The 20,136-nt window shown below is 34.2% G+C and overlaps 1 protein-coding gene across 30 annotated transcripts in view; it reads left to right on the forward strand.

Moving 5' to 3' along the window:
• The window catches only part of LOC126744584 (protein turtle), a 735,337-nt gene that overhangs the window by 698,142 nt on the left and 17,059 nt on the right, over positions 1 to 20,136 (forward strand). For 2 of the 30 annotated variants that reach the window (XR_007663238.1, XM_050452083.1), the window contains one exon: positions 6,503 to 6,570. The exons of 23 other annotated variants lie outside the window; for them this stretch is intronic. Coding sequence is in view for 4 of the 7 variants with exons in the window: in XM_050452083.1 (XP_050308040.1) it covers positions 6,503 to 6,570 (68 nt within the window). In the remaining 3 variants the exon portion in view is untranslated. Of the gene's footprint in view, positions 1 to 6,502; positions 6,739 to 20,136 lie in introns of all 30 variants that reach the window. 5 more of the 30 variants (XR_007663237.1, XM_050452081.1, XM_050452082.1 and 2 more) reach the window with 3 other exon arrangements.

Raw genomic sequence — 20,136 nt, forward strand, 5'->3', positions numbered from 1 at the left:
ATGGATCCATGTCATAAAAAAAGTCAGTATTTGACTTAAATCAAACTAAATATTTTAGGAAAACGTAGATGTTTGAATACATGCTTTTTACGGAGGTACACCTAAATTAATGTATTCAAAGTAGAAGCAGTAGAAATTAATTCGAAATATGCTAATAATTGAAAAATAGTGTTAGGGTTATTTTGGTGGAACAGCCAAATAAAAGAAAGTATTGTTAAAGTTTGTAAAGGCGTTTATTGGAAGGAAGACATCAGTTTTAACAATACCAGAAGAGAAAAAAGGTTAGGTTTACTCCACAACACAAAAAAATGGTTGTGATTTAAATTATCGGAAGGCGAATAACATACAACAGTATGTCTGTCAACTACGTTTATATTCTAAAATTCCTCCTCCATTTAAAAATTTAGCTTAAAATTGTAAAATTGCAACATCAACTTTTATGAGCACAGAATATGTGAAAAATTATCTTTAGTTAACGATTCTGTGAAAATATCCGCAATATTATCTTTACTGATTACATACCCAATATCTAAAATTTTCTTTAACAAGTCTTGTGCTTACTTTGCTTCGATTTTTTATGAGTCTTTGCCATCTAAATTGCAATTAACAGTACAATATAAGTGTACATTTTGAAAATTGTACTTTTAACTTAATAAAACACACATATAACTCTTTTCAAGTTCTTCCTATAACTCCTTTTAAGTTCCTGCGCTGAGACTACTTCCTTCAGCCACATACGCGGCCTCTGCCGTAGACAACGCCACACATTTATGCTTTTAGATGAGGTTTAGATAATCACGTTTTCTTTTGAGAAAACCAGTTGGATTTCTAGCATACATTGTTACATACCCACTTCTCCTATGCTCTTCCTGTCCGTCTTATCACCGGCCCCATCTGCGTCAGAAAATGCCACTAGCTCTTCACAGCTATTGTTATACAATAAACTACTATTAACTCTATCTTTCAGATACCTCAAAATCCTTTTTCCTGCAGTCCATAAAGTGGTGTTTTGTGAATCTTATTCTATCTTAGTTGATAGTATCCTATCTTAGTCGATAAGCATATATAGTATCCGGCCTAGAAGTGCATGTCAAATACATAAGACAACTTTTAACTTTCTTCAGGGTACATCTACAATCTGATGTTGTTTTACATATTTAAAACCTGGACCTTCCTTAAGTCCATACAACGCTCTGTTCAACTTTAAAACGTTACTCTTATCTTTGTTTAAACTAAGTATAATAGTAGATATTCTTGTCACTAGGGCGTATATTGGCGTAAAGTCTTCTCCTTGAATTTGGAATCCCTTGGCTGTTCTGCTTCTGTCTGCTTGGCTCTTCTTTAATATTTAAGCTTTACTACCAAAAATTTTTAAATGTGATAAATTAGGTTTCTCTTTATACCAAACTTTAAAGGTTGTGAACGGGGTGCAAATCAAAGATTGAATTTTTCTCCAATTTTTTGCGCACTTCTATCTGGTTTTTGAATTGTAGAGATTTCCTGGACGTGGACTGTATGTTGTATTTCGATTTTGGTGATTCGAGATTAGTGAACCACTCTTCTACTACTTGAACATCTATTTATTTGGCACACCACCAGTAATTTTACAAAATAATTGAATTTACGGAAAACAATTAGCCTTAAACTTAGAGTTACATTAATTTGTGTAGCCAAAATGAACACTTGGAAGTTTATTCGATATTGATTTGTAACGGTAAAACGTTTTCTAGTCGTTTAGAGCGCGACCGCCTTGCGCATCTTCACGATCTAATCGGCAGGGTTGCCGATGTCTCAGAATCCTCAACAGGTTGTTTTAACATACACTGCTTTAGTCGAAGACCTATTAATAAGATTAACAGCGGTATTTACTGCTTGTACCCAATATTCTTTAGGCAAACATGCATCAGACAATATACTAGGAGCTTTTTCACAAATACTACGTGTTGCCCTTTCACCAACCGCATTTTGCTGTGGAGTATACCTAACTGTTGTTTGATGAATAATACCACAATCATTAACAACATTTTTAAATTTTTTGTTTACATATTCTGTGCCAATATCGATTCTCAATATTTTAATTTTTAAATCTCTCTGATTTTCCACGAGCATTTTTTTTCAGGCTTACCTCGGATAGAAAATATGTAAACATACATACTTACATTTTCCTATAGACGGTGTCTCCATTGGTCCAGACAAGTCACTATGGGCCAAGAATGCAAAATCCCAGTGATATTTTTTATACTATATTTAAGCGGCTTTCTACTGTGTTTGCCCTCCATGCAAGATACACACATTAGATACACTAATTTTGTGAAGCCCACTTGACATGTTTGGAAGCACCATCATCCTTTTTCTGTTTATATGTCCCAGCCTCTGATGAAAAAATCACTTATCACTAAGGTGCGAACCCAGTCGCTAAAAATTGATTGGATCAGTTATTCTTGATCTAGATTTGTCAAAAATAACCGTATGCCCTCTGCACCATTCTACTTTTTGACCACAAATTTACTGCATTGGGAGCATACATCATTTAGTTAAATGGACTGAAGCACATGAGTCCAAAAACCATGCGTCACTCTTTACTTTTTCGGAAGAAAAACATGCAAAAAAAGCAGTATTTTTACCCTTACTTTGGTCACCTTTATTATTTAGGGGCTCTCCAATTTTCCATTAAGATTTGTAGTGTCCCATCTTGCCACGGCCGTAGCACTTTACTAAATTTTTATTAAACTTTTTGCATGGGGTCCTATTCGAATACATTACTGTATTCGAGCTTGCTGATTTAGTTTTTGAATGTGAGCATCTTGTCGGAGATCACCTTAATAAAATCACCATTAATTAGTAGTCCACTACTCTACAGAGCAATAATCATTGGTTTGTAATCTGCTGGTAAACCAGCCAAGAACAAAATGCCGACCCACTTATCTTCGGCATGGCATTTATGTGAAGTGGATATAGTTTTATCGCAATACTCATTTACTGAACTACAATTATCAACCTTTGTAGGCACCAATGCCTTCAAGAGATGTACTTCCCTTGTCAACCCCGAGTCATTAAATGCTTTTTTTTTTAATTTTTCCAAGCATCTTTAGCTTTTCTAATAGCCTTCAGGTGTGAATAGTTTAGTTTAATTACATACTAAATTAATTTTGATGGAGCTTTCTTATCTTTCTTATTATCCTTTTCTGTGCCCCCGACAACAGACCATAAGTCATTTAGCTGTAGAAGCATCATCGTAGCTAACTCTATTATTTTCCCTACCAGTTAATTTATCAATTATAACAAAGGACGACGTACGGCTTGCCATTTTGCTTATGTGTGTTACTACAAGAAACAAGGCAAAAACTGGAAGAAAATTACACTTCTTTTATACACTTTTAGACACTTCCTTTACATTCCTGGGCCCATAACATGAATAAAAGAAAGTGATGTTAGAATTTGCGAAGATTTTTATTGAAAGGAAGTGTTGCAGGTGAAATTATACGCACTTATTATTCTCTCAACTTCCCGATTTATTCTGTTCAAATCTATTCTTTTACCAAGCAAAACACAGATCATTTATAAAAATCCCTTATACGTTTACCCAAGAAAAAGGGTGAAGAAAACATTCCATTCCTATGGGCTTACGCCACTACTAATATATTATAATTTATTTTACTTTCCTAATTCGTAAGAACTTTACTTATATATAATAGATAGTTACTTCCTTATGACCTAAATGAACGAACTAATTAATAACTACAAACTTAACTATCGGTATATACATACAGTGTGTGTCAGCCAAATTGAATAAATTAGCTAATAAATAGATGGGAGCGTGTTAGAAAAAAACGCTTGAACACGTCGATTGGTTTTTATAGTTGCGCATTTTTTTTAATAACAACTTTTTATACAGGGTGTATCAGATAACGGTGGTCAATACCAACTTGCTTAGTTTAAACATAACGCCCTGTATGTTAATTAATTTTTAGATTCCTCAGATCATTTTAGACATATTTTGTATATAATGTCCTATGCCTATCTTTGAGTGTTTCGGAAATATTAAGTAAAATTCAAAAAATTAAATTTAGAAAAGAAAATTATTTATTTTTCAAGATTCTCTACAACTCACTTAATACTTCTTACCCATTTAGGTCTTGGTAATGATAAAGTAAGCAAAAACGATTTCAGAATTCCCTTTTATTGATATGAGAATAAAAAAAACTAAAAATTGTTATTTATTAAAAATGTTGACTCATGTTGCATGCCCGAAGTAGTCGTCAGCGTCAGTGTGATATAGTCGTTTGAATTTCATTAACTACAAGCCAGAAAAATGGTTCATTTAACAGAAATGCACTAAATAACAATTCTACAGATGATTGGCTATGGAGATAATACACGGACGCAAATGGAAGTAGCTCGATAATTTCTTTCCAAATTTGCCGCCTTTAACCCAAGGGACAATCAGTAAAATAGAAAAACAATTCTGCGAGCTGGGCCATGTTAGGCAGGTTAAAAAAGCAACTGCCAAAGTGAGGATACCAAATTGGCTGTTATGCTTGAGTTTGAGAAATAGATGTATATGGGACATCTATTCAGAAAGCAGCCCCAGTACTCGATATTAGCTATTCATCAGTTACTAGAATATTAAAAGAAAACAAAATGCAACCCTATAAAATTATATCCGCCCAGGAGCTCACGGAAGACGATTTTGACAAGAGAGTGTATTTTTGTGAACAAATGATGGCAATGTTAGACAGCAATGTGAACCAATTAGAACATGTATTGTTATGTTTTCTGATGAGTGCACCTTCACTCTTCACGGTCATGCCAATCGTCAAAATTGCCGCTATTGGTCCAGGGAAAATCCTCGCTGGACGAGAGAAGACAATACTCAGTACCCTGAAAAGTCCTTTTTTATTGAGGGCAATTTGAATGGCGATAATTATTTAGAATTGCTTCAAAATAATGTAGTGCCAATGTTGGCCAACTTGTATTCTGATCCAGGAAACCCACAAGTTCCAGTGAATATGATATGGGTTCAACAAGATGGAGTACCACCCCACTACAAAATAAATGTCCGGCAGTACCTCAACCAAATATTTCCAGATCGGTGGATAGGGTGGATCGGTGGATGGCCAGCACGGTGTCTCAATCTGACGCCATTCGACTTTTTCTTATATGTGAAAACTATTGTATACAAAACTCACTGACTAAACCCACTGACTTAGCTGACTTTCAAAGACGAATAACCCTGGAAATTAGATCGATCACACCTGAGATGTTGAGTAACTTTAGAAGAAATTTCTATTTGCGGGTAGGGTGTTGCCAAGACGTTCGTGGCGAGCATTTTGAACATATCCTACATTGACATTATTGTTTAGATTTGTATTATGTATAAGTTTTTAAATATGTTGTACCAATTTTCGGCAAATAAATAATTTTCTTTTCTAAATGTTATTTTTTGAATTTTACTTAATATTTCCGAAACAATCAAAGAGAGGTATAGGACATTGTATACAAAATATGTCTAAAATGATCTGAGGAATCTAAAAATGAATTAACATACAGGGTGTTTTGTTTAAACTAAACAAGTTGGTATTGGCCACCGTTATCTGATACTCCCTGCTCCCTGTATAAAGAGTTTTTATGAAAAAAAAAATGCGCAACTATAAAAACCAATCGACGTGTTCGAGCGTTTTTTCCAACACGCTCCCGTCTACTTATTAGCTAATTTATTCCATTTCGCTGACACACACTGTATAACAACCTATAGCCTAAATAATTTATGATATAATCACTGAAACTTGTAATAATACATTATATAATCTTAACAAATACATCCTTACAAAAGGCATGCATTTTAACAATAATTGAAGAGGAAAAGGGTTAAGTTTAGTACATTACACAAAAAAAGGTTGTGGCTAAAGTTACTCAAAGGCGAATAACATAATATGTCCGTCAACTACTTTTATATCCTAACAAATAGATAGAACAACCCACGGACCAGTGAGGAAATTGTAGTGTGGTAACTCCATCTTAAGTTAAAACTAAAAAAACACAATAAAAAAATAGTAAAATTTTGTTGTATATTTTTCTGCAAATCCTTAAAAACTGTCAAAGTAAATGCAAGTACTTATCTAATACAGCTTACCTGACTTGGTAACTATTACCACGAGAATAGAAGCAACTTCGGTTTACTAAAATGTTGTTACGATTGTTGGGTAGTATATTTAAAAAAAACTGCATTTTAAACAGTTTTTAATATAAAATGATTTTAAAAAGAGCCATCAATGAAATTAAAGACAAGTAGACAAAAAAACTCTTACTCAATATATATGTTTGTTTTGCTGGACGACTAAGAATGACCATAACATAACCTAAAAATTATTAGTAAAAGAATCTGCATATTTAATATAAAACCTTTGTTTAAGCCATTGTAAACTCTCCACCTGTTAAAAAAAGTAACAAAAATTTCAAACTTAACTAAACGCGTGTTATGTTGCATACGAACCATCATCAGTTTCTGATCGGTCTCGTGTGATTCTTGCCGCCGCCCGAACGGACCACCACCAACCAGGAGGAAATCAGGTGAAGGATTGCAACCCGGCCGCCACTGAGCCGCCCACACAGAGCTGCACCCAACACCCAAGCACATGTATTAGCTCAATTACTATTTGATTCTTGCACTCATACTCAGTTTTTCTTTACTTACGATGCTGATATTGCTGCCAACATTCGTTTTACCTGTCATATATGGTAATTTTTTCATCACATGTCACCGATACCTTTATATCCATTGGTTTTACCAGAATCCCTATTATGATTTGCACCTCCGATTTATTTTTATTTTTTTAATTATTATTAATTAGAATAATCGCATACACGGTAAATGATATATGTTTAATACAGGAATATCGACAATTATTTAAAGTATTTATATATTTATCTCAGCAAAGTCCTCCTTAGAAATTTGCGATAAGCGCTCTAAGGAAGATGTTTTCTTAGAAGAAGGTTTTTTCTTCACAAAATAAAATGCCAATCTTGTTTCAAGAGTGAAAGAATAACTTACATTCAGGGTATTCATTGGCTATGTAGACAAACTTTAACCATCGAATCACTGGTCAATTTGAAGACGAAATATTCATATGAACATGGATGCGCAATGACTCTTTTTTTAAGCTAAAACATATGACCACTAAAAGAATAATTACAATGTTCTAAAATCTAAAGAATTGTGAAAGAATGGAACGTATTTTACTTTAATTACGTCTAGGAGGGGCAGCCGCCCCCTCTAGAAGATAAAATAAACGTCAATTTTCCTGGCAAGTGGGAATTATAAAGGTGTTACCTAGTCTGCGCAAAATGAAGTGTTAGAAATTAAATATCTTTTCAGTCAGATATTTTGATTTAATATTTTTTCACCTATAATTAAATATTCTACAAAATTCGATATAGTATACTGTTAGCGACTCAATATAATTTAAATCTCCCGCGAAACCGTCGCATCTCGTAGTTTCCGCTCCCGGCGAGACAATCAGAGCCATCTAGGATGAAAGCCGAATATAATTGGGAGAAAATAACATCTAGCGCTATCTAGTTATGGATGACAGTACTTTTTTTAGTAAAGAGAATATGTGGTGCCATCAAGGTTTGTTATATTATGTTATATTATTATAACCTCGATTATAACCTTGGTCCGAGGTTGTGTTATTGTTATAATGCGTCACAATGGTGGAATTATCAAGACGTCTTCCTCTGGACTACTATACATTGGTATTGTTATATATCCTTCTTTGGATTTTATTGTCATAGTTTAGTTGCTATAGTCTAGACGACATTGATATTTCGAGATAAAATCCCGTCCCAAGATTCCATCTGCCGGTATCGGAAAATCGTTACCCACGATATGAAAGCTATGACTGATACTGTAGTTGTCTATATAAATATTGGTTGTTGTAGTTTCTATAGAGTTGATATGCCCTTCTTTCACCCCCTTTATTTGGCTAACTTTGGATCTATCCACGATCTGTTCTGGATTTATCGTTCTTCTTTTAAACAGTGAAATATCCGCTTCCGTGTCGACCAGTAACGTGACATTCTGGTAGCCTCTCATCTCTGTTTGAATGGATACAAAGTTAGACAGTGTTAGGTCCATATTAAAAATTTTTAGGAATGCCCCAAAGGACCTTCTTGGGGTTCCTGTGGGTTTTCCTGACCGATCTCGGTGTTATATGCCCTTATATAGCGATTTGTTTGTCGTCCTCGGTGAGTTGATCGCCTGTTGTTATCGTTGCCTCTTCTTTGGTTATTATATTGATTGTTATTATATTGATGGTCATTTTGCCGCCCATTTTGATTGTAGTTGCTATTCTGCGTATTTCCATTATAGCGGTTGTTATAATAATTATTATCGGGTCGGTTTGAAAAATCTTTCAGTACCCGTTTTGCGAACATTATTTCTTATAGGTTCCCCCCGATAATTATTTCTTTGTGTGTAGAATACCGTACTGGTGGTGGCTTCAGTACTCACACTGGCGAATTTTGTCAACGCTGCCTGCACAGTCTGGAAATTTCCAGCTTCCATTATTATCTTTGCTTTTTCGGAAGTTGCGTTTGTGACCAGAGCTTTGATGGTCGTGTTGGTGGTATATGTCTCTACTAGTTGTTCCGGTACGCCGTCGCTAACGTATGCTGTCTTCAGCTTTTGACATAGTTCCTCTATTTCGGTAGCGTATTTTGAGTCGTTTCGCTGCTTCAAGTTAAGTAAGTAGCTTGGCTGTTACTGATTGTGAGCTTTCGGGCTTGATGCCATCCTTTAGCTTTGCATGGATCAAGTCGAGACTGTTGCTATTGCCTACCAATCTTCTAGCTCTACCTATGAGTCTGGTTTTGACGTAAGCGACGGCATTAACTTCGTGCGTCTCAACATTTGCCTTAAGAAGAGTGAGCGCCTCCAGAAAAGACGTCAGCTTATCGGCAGAACCATCGAACTCATTTGGTAAAATTTTGCTTGCAAAATTGAAAAATTCTAACGTAGACAAAGGCATTGTCAGCGAAATGTCTGTCTCGGTTCGTCAATGTCGTCGTCGTCGTCGTCACTACTTGTTAAATAAACTGTGATTTCGTCCTTAATTTCAGGATCAATTTCCTTTAAAATCGAAATAGGGACTTTATAGTCGACGCGAAGAACCTAGAACGATCTAATAACTCTATCCCTACAAGTGCTAAAAAAAACTTTTATAGATTGATACTGATTATCCCTTAAGTTTTTATAAATACGCGTTATTGTCGAAATAAACTCGTTATATAATTTTATCAAATTATCTCTTACTTGAATTTTTATACTTTCTGACTGAGGTACCTTTTTCTTTAAGACTCTTTTTGAATATAAATCTTAAATGCATTACGTATAGAAGTTTAGGATTGGTTGCTCAGACAATGGTTTCCTATTATTTGTCTATTTTTAAAATGTTTAACTAAAATCGTACAAAATTATTACCTAACTAAAAAAAAATTTAATATTTATAAAGCATAACAGTTGACCTATAAATTTACTTCTACTAGAATAATACAATGTCAGCATAATTAATTAAAATTTGATTTGTTCTGCGAACTTACCCTGTTGCCCGTGGCTAACGACCTTTGCAAAAATGTATATTATCAGCGTTTTCTACCACGCTTATAGGTTGATTGTTGTTGTCGAAAACGATGTGTCCAGAAAAATTCACAGCATAGTCAGCAGCTGTTTACTTGGTTATCTTATTCTCTGCCGACTTCCTCGTGGGCTCTCGCTGGTGCTCTCAGGTGAATGCTCCTAGTGATGTCTCTTTTTAAACTCCTTCGGTATAACTTTCGAACACTTAGTACAGTCAAAATAAACACACAGCTCGCAATAATGTACAAAACGGCACGAATATCATGTGGAACTGATAGTTTTTCGTCTTCGACTATAAAGTTTGAGTTAACCACACCCGAACTGGTTACCTCACTTTCTTTCGATATGGATTTTCCCATAATTACTGGTACTCAGCCATTAATACATAGACCATACTGGGTTTTGCAGTCTGCAACGGGTTTACTTCACGCACGTTTTAAACGTTCCCGAATTTGCCTTGGATCTTTAGGCAGGATCGCATGTGGAAAGTAGTTACCATAGGGTGTATGAAATAAGACCATAACAAGGTTTGGTAATAGACTGATTTATTGTATGCTTGATTCCTCTGAATACAGTTTGGTTGTGACGCATTATAACAATAACACAACCTCGGAACAACGTTATAATCGAGGTTATAATAATATAACATAATATAACAAACCTTGATGGCACCACAAATAAGAGTAATCTGAAATAGCATCAATTTATACAGTCAATAGCGACGTCTTCTATTGAATAGCAATACCACGAAGAACGTTCTAGCCGGAAAGGAAAGACAGTGATAGCAAGTATGAGGCAAGGACGGAAACAGAGTCGAGAGCAGAGTATTTTCTATGTATTTCGGGAGCAGGAATATTTGAATATATAAGCGAGATCGTGAGGCAGAGCAAGGCAATCACAGAAAATCCCCCTTTAAAGAAGAAAGTTAAATGGAAGGAGCGTGTCGGGTTGTTTTGAGGTTGTCCAATCAATCGAAAGATGGCGCTGAATAATGTAATTTTGCGATTTGTTGCTAAAGCTATTTTGTTTCATTTATTCTCCGATAGATGAAGCACCCTGTATTTTTTAACTTGGGCTTTTTCCGATTGGCCTTCTGTTCTAGCTGCCATTGCCATCGCCATCCTTACGTGATACGTCATTTCGATTTCAATATTTTCCGATAAAGACATTTTAATTGAGAGACTAAAGTAATAAACAATATAAACTTATTATCTCCATTAATATTTAGTGTCCAGTGCCTGTCAAAGCAGATTAGTGCTCTTCACAAAATAGGAAATAGCTACCTATTCATAAATCCAATAATCATCTCGGGTACTCCAGTGGTATACTTTCTCGTGTCTTATGTGTTGTGTTACCTAAAACTTTACCTTTTACTTTGGGTGTTAACTTTTTATTATTAACATTGGATTGGTATTAAGACCATCTCACAAAATGTCTGTTTATGGGTAACGTAAAGGCAAAACATAAATACTGTGAAAACATAAACATAATGTCCCAGACTGCACGGACCTATATTCTAGCCGCTTCCCTTTTCTAAGAGGAATGCCAAATATAGACAGCAATGGATAATTATTATTTAAAATCCTCGCTTAAAAACCACTGGTGAAATAATTCATACAGAAAACTCTGTCTGTGTTAATGATTTTGCCCCAAAATTCATTCTACCTACAATCGTCGGACCAAAACACTAAGTATCAAAGCACTAAGAGAGGCTAGGTTGGCCCAGGTGATCCATTAAGGGTGTGACGAGGTAGCATATTTCAGAATCTGTAAAATATGTACCATAAATGTACATGGATGTAGCTATAATTTCTAATTAGTATTTATTTGTAGTACTGCATATAATTAATTTTATGTCTAAAAAGAATATAGGTGTTTTTTCTAAATACATATAATATTAAATTAAAATGCTTTTGAATTACCACACCTACGATACCTTAAGAAGTTTGATTAATAAAACTGCAGCCAGAAACGAAAGTAAATCGGGAAACCCCATAATAAAACGACAGTGCTTCTATCTATCGGAGAATGAATGAAACAAAACAACTTCTGCTATGTAGGGCAAATCTATGGCATGCTGCGCCATCTTTCGATCAAGCGGACAACTTTTGTTCCATCCACTTTCATTTCTAAAGCGGCATGTTCTGTGAAGGCAATTAAGTTTGACGAGACGACGAGACAGCAAGTACAATTCAATTCAGCAGTTCGGAGTTTAATATGAGCGAATATTTCATGCTGTCTCATAGTGTCTTATAGTTTAGTTGCGACGAACGACACGAGATTTAATTTACGTTTACTGCGCAACAATTGGAGACTGGAAATATTACTCTGTCAAATGAATATCAGGAAATTCTTTGAAAGAGGTGAGTCAAAACAAAACAAAACCTAATATGATTATTTGATTTCTTTGTTCAAACCACAAGGTTAACGAATTTTGAATATCGCAATGTTACTTTGACTGATAGGAAGTTCGAAGTAAATGTTATTTGAATGTGATTTTATTATAGGTATCTTGATCTTTATTTTCCGTATTTTTGTCCTATGCCTAAACACTGTGAGAGTAACTTATAATAACTTATAATAACTACTAACTGTATATTCATTTTTAGGGACAATACACGAAAAAAGAAAAAAAGGTCGCGTAAGTAGCAGTGCAATCGGAAGCGATGAAAATGATAACCATGATAAAACTACTCATGTAATGCCAAAATCATTGCAAGCTAACACTGGACAAGCGTCACATTCCCCAGCAGAACCTGTAAATATATCTGTTGCCGACTATTCTTTTCCATCGACATTCCAACAAACTTATGACATTAACGTCGATTCTGAATTTATAGTGGACGATGGCTATCATGAAAATGATCTGGGTCGTTATGTTCAGTTGGCTACCTAGCTATCGACGGAAACGACGGAAAAGAAGAGGGAGTTGTTACAAAATTCTTGGATCCCGCGCAGAAATTACGATTTTGAAAGTGATGCAAGCCATTTGAAAAGAAAATTTGATCATGCTTGGTTGGATCAATATGATGAATAAATGGTGCTCTTTGTAAGCATCGTGTTTTGTTCCCTCCGCCCATCAACACTGTGAGAGGAATTTTGGGATCATTTATGGTCAGGCCATATATAAAGTTCAATAATATGCATGAAGACTGCCGAAAGCGTGCAACGACCAACCTTCAAAAACAGCGACAAATGCTTTAAAAAAATTTCTTAAAAATGTTTTTGTAACTGCAGAGTGGACACCAAAAAGCAATCGATGAAAACAGACAAATATTGTCATCAATTATTTCTTGTATAGTATTTGGCGGTACATATGATATGCCTCTTAGGGGAATATAAACAGATGAGGGTGCTTTATTAGATTTATTGAAGTTGGGCTCAATTCAGGGGATGACAAATCAAAGAGTCACCTGGAAAAGTGTCGTCGCAATGCAGTTCACACATCGCCAAAAATACATAACGAATAATTGATAAATTTATGTAACGAAGTTATTAAGGCGATTATAATAAGTGAGGTTCAGAAGGCTTACGCAGTCGATGAAACAGCAAACGTAGATGGGAAAAAATAGCTGTCAATAGGCGTGCGATTCTACGACAATAGCAAAAGGAAAATCAGAAGAATTTGTAGGGTTCGTTGCACTAAAAGCACAAAGGCTTCAGCAATTAACAATTTCTTGATTATTTTAAACTGCCAACCGAAGATTGCGTAGGGTTTGGATTCGATGGCTGTTCTATAATGGCAGGGTAAGAGGGTGACGTACAAGTCATTTTGAGAAAAAAAATATCTTCGTGCTTTATATTTTTATTGTCACATACCTACTAATGATACGAAAGCAGTGCCAGAAATACTGTCGCCACTGTAAAGGATGTTATAATGTTTTTCAGAGAATCGACTACACGAGGAAACTATGCTCCAAAGCTATCACCATTGTGTGAGACGAGATGGTCCGAAAAATATAAATCAATCAGGAAGTTTTCTTAAACTTTCGCAGAACTTGTGAAATCTCTAGAAACATTATCCATAGCGGGAAATGATGCCACCAGAAAATCTGCAAATCAGTTGCCTTCAGCCCTTACAAACATGATCTCGGTGGGGGGAACACATCAAAAATATCAAGGAAATTTTCAGAAATGACCGCGAATTTCCTGATAAGTAATAAAATGCTTCAAAAAGCGCGAGCTCTTGCAATGGATTTGAACATAGAAATTTTGGTTCCACTTCTTGCTCACAAGCAAACACTTAAAAGTAATCCGCCATCAGACAATGATAACGAATATTGGCGGCATTCTCTGATAATATCATATATTGATTAACTCATTTCATCATTGATTATTCGATTCTCCCAAGAAAATACTTCGGCTTTTGCTTTAAGTAAGCTACATTCCTTGTATATGACCAAGACCAGCATTACAGATTTACACAAGAACGCAGAATCTTTCCAAGAATTTTATAACCTGGATAGCACTGGCGGTCTGAACCTTTGGCCTAATTTATGGGTGAAGAAGGCTTTATCAGATGATCAATTAAGGGACATAGTTGATCTGTTCAACAAAGCCAACATTTTTTACCTTGCTGTCAGAAAGTCATTGATTATTTTAAGCACAACGGTCCTTCAGTACGCTTCGAAGAGTTAAAACGTGGCTTAGAAGCACCATGGGTGAAGAAAGGTTTACAGGTTTATGTCTGATGAGCATATCGTATCGGAATTATTTAAAAGAAAGCAGTGAGTTTATTAAAAAGACTGTCAGAAAAATTTTCGGCAAATCCGAGAAGATTACTCTTAAATTAATATATTATGATTATTATATATATAATATTTTGTTTTGTGTCAAACTAATTATTAAAAGTCAATTTTCATGATTTTTTGTTTTAGTATAACCGACCGAACATCTTCTCGAAACAATTTTGTTTTGTTTTGATTATAATACTTTTAATATTTAGGCATTGTACTTCTTGTTTTCTTCTTAACTCATTCGAAGGTTCTATATATTTGTTAAGTTTTTTTTATGTAAAACAGGCAGCTTCAAGGGATTCACACATCTTGTAGAAAGACCTGCAAGTGTAAAAACTATCCAAAATAAAGAAGCTGTGCTTAATCGAACAAGACCCTACAATAAGTACACGAAAAATTGCATACCAACCAACTAAACTGAAATCATGTAATGGTTTGGAATGGAAAATTTTGAAAGATCTTTATCCTGATCACATACAACGAAGCATTTTTGCCTCGAGATTTCTGTAAAAGATAAGAGTTGATGTTTGCAACTGCTTACATGAAAAAGTAACCTTAAATTAAATACTATTCTCGTCTGAAGTATGTTTTCCGCGAATAAAAAAATAATAAATTTTCATAATAACCATGTATGTCCTAAAGAAAATCCCCATGCCCTAATAATTGGAAATAATACGTAATACGATTTTTTGATAAATATTGATGGGAATTATTAGTGACCACCTGATTAGCCCCCATCTCATTCTTCCCAGACTTAGTGACAATTTTTAGAACTCAAGCTACCTGGATAATAGAATAAGAAGAGTTTGTCAGTCAAGAGACTAGTCGCCGGTCTGTTATTGAAGGCGGTCACTTTGAACATTTATTGTGAAAAACTGTTCTATATTATCTGTTGATGTCGTTTCTTTTCAAAAATACAGGATATTACTATTTTCATCCACTTTCATATTAAGCCTCAACAATTTGTAAAACATGAAATATCGATCATAGGGTATACCAACTGTTCAATATTATACGTTTCATTATTCTGGGCATACTTGGAACATTACTTGCATTTCTTTCGTGATAGTGCTCGTGTTCGAAAACAAAGCCATTAGGGACCCATATTCATATGAACATTATGTCTTAAAGTTGAGCACGGATTCGATGGTTAAATTTGTCTGCATATTTTATTAACATCCTGTATAAATATGGCACTATCTAATAAATCCGTCAACTTTTAAGAGATCTTTCTCTTTTTTAGAAATATAATTTAGTTTTGTTTAGAAACATGATAAAAGCTTGAACCCAGAAGAGTGTCAATGATCGTTGCCTAAATGGTGGAATATATAGATAAGTTAAAGTTTATAGCTCTCACTTAGTTATATACTGTTAGTGATATTACTAGTGGTTATACCACATTTACATCTCAACTTCCTAAAGTATTAATGCCTTAACTACTTCATAGGTTTTCATTCATTTGCTTAATTAAAGAATTTCTAATATAACTTTTCGAAAAATCAGTCTTTGGTAAAAAAGTGGTTAAAAATGGGATTTGGTCAGCCAGTAAAAATAATTCTCGTTTGAGGGTTCCAGTTTCAGTATTTATATATTTTAAAGTTTAAGTATTTTTTTTATTCCTGTATTAAACATTATTTATCACGCTGTATATGAGATATTTCTAAAAAAATATATTTATAGTAAAGCCTAAGATATTTGGGCCATCATAAAAAGTCTATTCGTGATAATTTGATCATGAATAATAGCACTAGCAAGAGTCAGGCTCTTACATCTCAAAGGTATTTTTTTCCCAGATCCCATAATCCAAAAAATCTCGCAGTAACGTCAGCAATTGAGTACTTTTATTTAAATATTCCAGTTCTTATATCTAAATTAAGAATCTTGGATCTTTAATCCTTTATTATGACAAAGGGTTGTATGTACAATTATGTCAAATTAAAGCCAGTGTTATTGCGATGGTTTTTTATAGCTTCTCCAGAATGTAGTTTAGTTATTTGGTAGTTAATTGTTAACAGTACTAATAGCTAGTCTTAGTAGCATGTTCATTGAGGTAGTTGTAAGCATGGATATTTGTTTAAGAAAATGAATTATTACATAACTCGCTAGTTTTTTTGTTATGTTCAACTTTCAAATTTTAATATTTTAGATTGAGTTAGTTACTCTATATGTCAGTTTATTTACCTTAAACTGATATACAGAGCAGGAGGATCTGACTTTATATTAGCAATATAAACATGTCCAATATTTTTAAATATCTTTATGAATATGTCGCTTTAATGTTTTATAAATATGATGATACATTTTATTCTTTAATACCATTAATTAATTTATGGATATCAAGAATAGTTCTAATACCGTATCATTAGTTTTACTTATATCTGGCATATTTCTACAGTGCGTCTCTTATTTGTTTCCCCCCTCTTATCTTTTGAATGTATTTATATAAAAATTTGAAATTTGGCACACATCATAAGCAACCTAAATACTATTTTTTGGTCCGTAGCTCATTTTGCAAAACTTTAAAATGGCGGCGGAACGCCATTTTGAAAAATAAAATTAAATAGAAGGGGGGATCATGGGATACACCGTTTTAAAGCTCCCACTAAATGCTTTATGGTCCTAGAATATTAAGTTATTACTTCTACCCATAGCAAAATGGCAGCCTTTCTAAATATTATTTTCTTTACTACACCTGTTCAGGCGTAATTTTTTTGTAGATGTTTTTCAAAATGGCGTTTCGCGCATTTTGAAGTTTTGCAAAATGAGCTAAGAATCAAAAAGCAGTATTTAGGTTACTTATGATATGTGCCAAATTTCAAATTTGTATATAAACGCATTCAAAAGATAAGGTGAGGGAAAGACAACTAAGAGCCGTACTGCATATCTCTGATATATAAATAAATGGAATAGAATCGTGGAACAAAAAAAATACACTAGAAATTTTTCAAAAATGTGTATCTGTAAATAAATATCTGTTTGTGAGGTCTAAAATAATAAACGGTATAATAGATGTTCATGGCAAAAATTATATTCATTCCTATCAAATTTAAAATTGTGTTACCGCCCTATTTAAATGCATATATTCTATAATTCGCCTGAGCACGTTTCGGATGAGGCGTCTTAGGAATTCCTAAAGTATGTGATCCTAAGAATCCTTACCTTGTTGGAATGTAAAATCTTTGAACCCTTAAACATGCGATATAGAAAACGGCTCCAGAACTTCGTCAGTGTATCTTTAGATATTTAGTGGACCTTAGAGAACTCTTAAAGGATTTAACAACTTAGGCTAATTCCACCCTAAATCACTTTCACCCCTGGTTCGACACTGATCATCGACGCTTGAATCTTTTTCGACTATCGTGGACCTAAAGGCAAAATCAAGACTCATCTAAAAACACGCCCTTATTCTATTCCATTTTCCGGGTTTGTTTTCCATATTTTCCCCATTTTCCATATTTTGCTCAGTGTATTTTCATAAGAAAATAATTCCTTTAAATTTTTAAGCAAAATATGTAAAATTCTCTTATAATCCTCTAAATTTGACCGTTTTCAAGTTATTTCATTTCTTTGATTTTAAAATTCCGTAAGTGATCTGCGCATGGCTGGCTCTAGAACCTCATCAGTGTATCTATAGATATTCAGTGGACCTTGCAGAACTGCTAAAGGCTTTTATAACCTAGAATAATTCTACACTAAATCACTTTCCCTCCAAATTTCATTTTAATCACTTCTGCCTGAAGGGCTGTTTTGCATCCTGTTTAAACTGAGTATTTTTCTCAATGTATCTTAAATTTTTAAGCAAAAAAAGTAAAATTCCCTTTTAATACCTTAAATTTGGACGTTTCTAAATTATTTCATTTCTTTAAATTTGATACCGCACAGAAATCCTGAATATTTTAAAATAAAAAATTTTGCTGTTTAGCAATAACTTGAACTTGAGTATCTTATTTTATATAAAAAAGCTCGTATTTGTTAAACTCTTTAGTACACCACTTTTGATTTTTTGCGTAATTCTATTAAATCTTTCTCTCTCTCGCATAATCCTCATTCAGTTGTCTATTCTAGTTTTAATTTCCTGCGGTGATCTTGAAGGTGACAATACGCTGTTAAAAAAAGATGCAAAAATACATAGTTTAGCTTTAGTTAAACTTTGTGTCGATGATCAAGAAACATTTTAATGTTATTGAGTTGTTTGCCGCAGAAAGATTCTAGCACAAATACAACACACAAAAACTAAGAGCCGCGACCCTTTGTTGCCAAAATGCTCAATGCTGCTATGGCGGCTTGACTGTCGGTGAACATTCCGATGTCCTGCTTGAGACCAGTATTAATTAAGTATTAATTAATTAAATTTTTGGCATCGATGTTTGTAGTGAAATTCCTGACAAAGTGATATTCCCTAGTTATATCGTCTTTGGAAAGATCGAATAAGGGAATAAATCTTGTTTCCGATATCCAAGCTCTTTAATCGATATTCTTGCTGTTTGTTTTACCGCTAGCTAATCCAAACATGACCCTTTTAGTAGCACCCTCTACCACCAGATAAAGAGGTTCTAGTTTACTGGGCTCTATCATGGTATACATTCATCGTCGTATTTTGGGGAAACAACCCTAGTTTTTTCTGCTAGGTTTCTATAAATTATAATGGCTTAATTAGCTTTATTTACTCCAGATATTTTACTTCATTCAATATATGTAGAAGTTGTCCGCCCTGGTACGTTGCATTTTCCTTTTACGAGTGAATGGTATAATGGTAGCTTTTGTCAAATTGATGTTCAGCCCTACTGATGTACGCCATTTTTCCGTAATGCTCAGGCATCTTTATATGCGGTTATACAATGTCCCCTCGAACTGTCTTTGACTATAATGACGAGGTCATCAGCATATTACATGCAGATCATTCCTTGATTTGTCAATATTTGTAGTTCATCGACTACTAGACGACTTCATGGTAAGGGTGAGGTTACTCCTCCTTGGTGGTGCCAAGAGTAGTTCTGATGTTTGTGGTCTGTTCACCCACAGTTGTTTCAGCTGTACATGTGGCAAGCATTTGACTAATCTATCGTATTTTGGTTTTGTTAAAATTTCTCTTCTCCGTTGCATTTTTGACAGCTATATATGACATGTCATGAAATACTCCAAATATATCTAGAAAAACGCAGATAGCTATTTCTTTCTCATTCAGGGTTTTCTGGATTTATGTTAGTTGATATAGTGTAGGTTTCTACAGCCTGCGCACTCTATAAGCATGTTGACATGAAGATATGCTTTCTTCAGAATTTTATTCCTGATGTGGCTGTCTACAATATTTTCCATTAATGTTAGAATGAAAGATGTAAGACTGATAGGTCTAAAAGATTTGGGGTCAGTCCCATCCTTTTTTCCTATAAATGTGACTTGCCCCTCACCAGCTACGGTTTTTATAAATGTGAATACTTGTTGTTTTAGGCGAATTGACAAAAAAGCCTTCTTCCTCGTACGATTTTTTAATTATTTCATATTTTAAATCTATTTATTTTTATTATTTAAAATGTCCGGTTCTTCTTTAGACCAGATGGACTTTATACCACAGCATTTACTTTTGTCTTCATTTTCAGTCAATCATATTTTACAGTATAATAGGAAGATTATATCGAGTAATCATATAATTTAATCAGTATAATTTATCCACTATATTTTTATACAAATTTGAATTAATCTTGTTCTTCAGTGAGCTTCAATCTAGTGGCAAATAATGGTTACAATTTTGTCTTTATATATATA

Source organism: Anthonomus grandis, chromosome 14 (assembly GCF_022605725.1).
Source record: "Anthonomus grandis grandis chromosome 14, icAntGran1.3, whole genome shotgun sequence".
NCBI classification, from domain to species: Eukaryota; Metazoa; Arthropoda; class Insecta; order Coleoptera; family Curculionidae; genus Anthonomus; species Anthonomus grandis.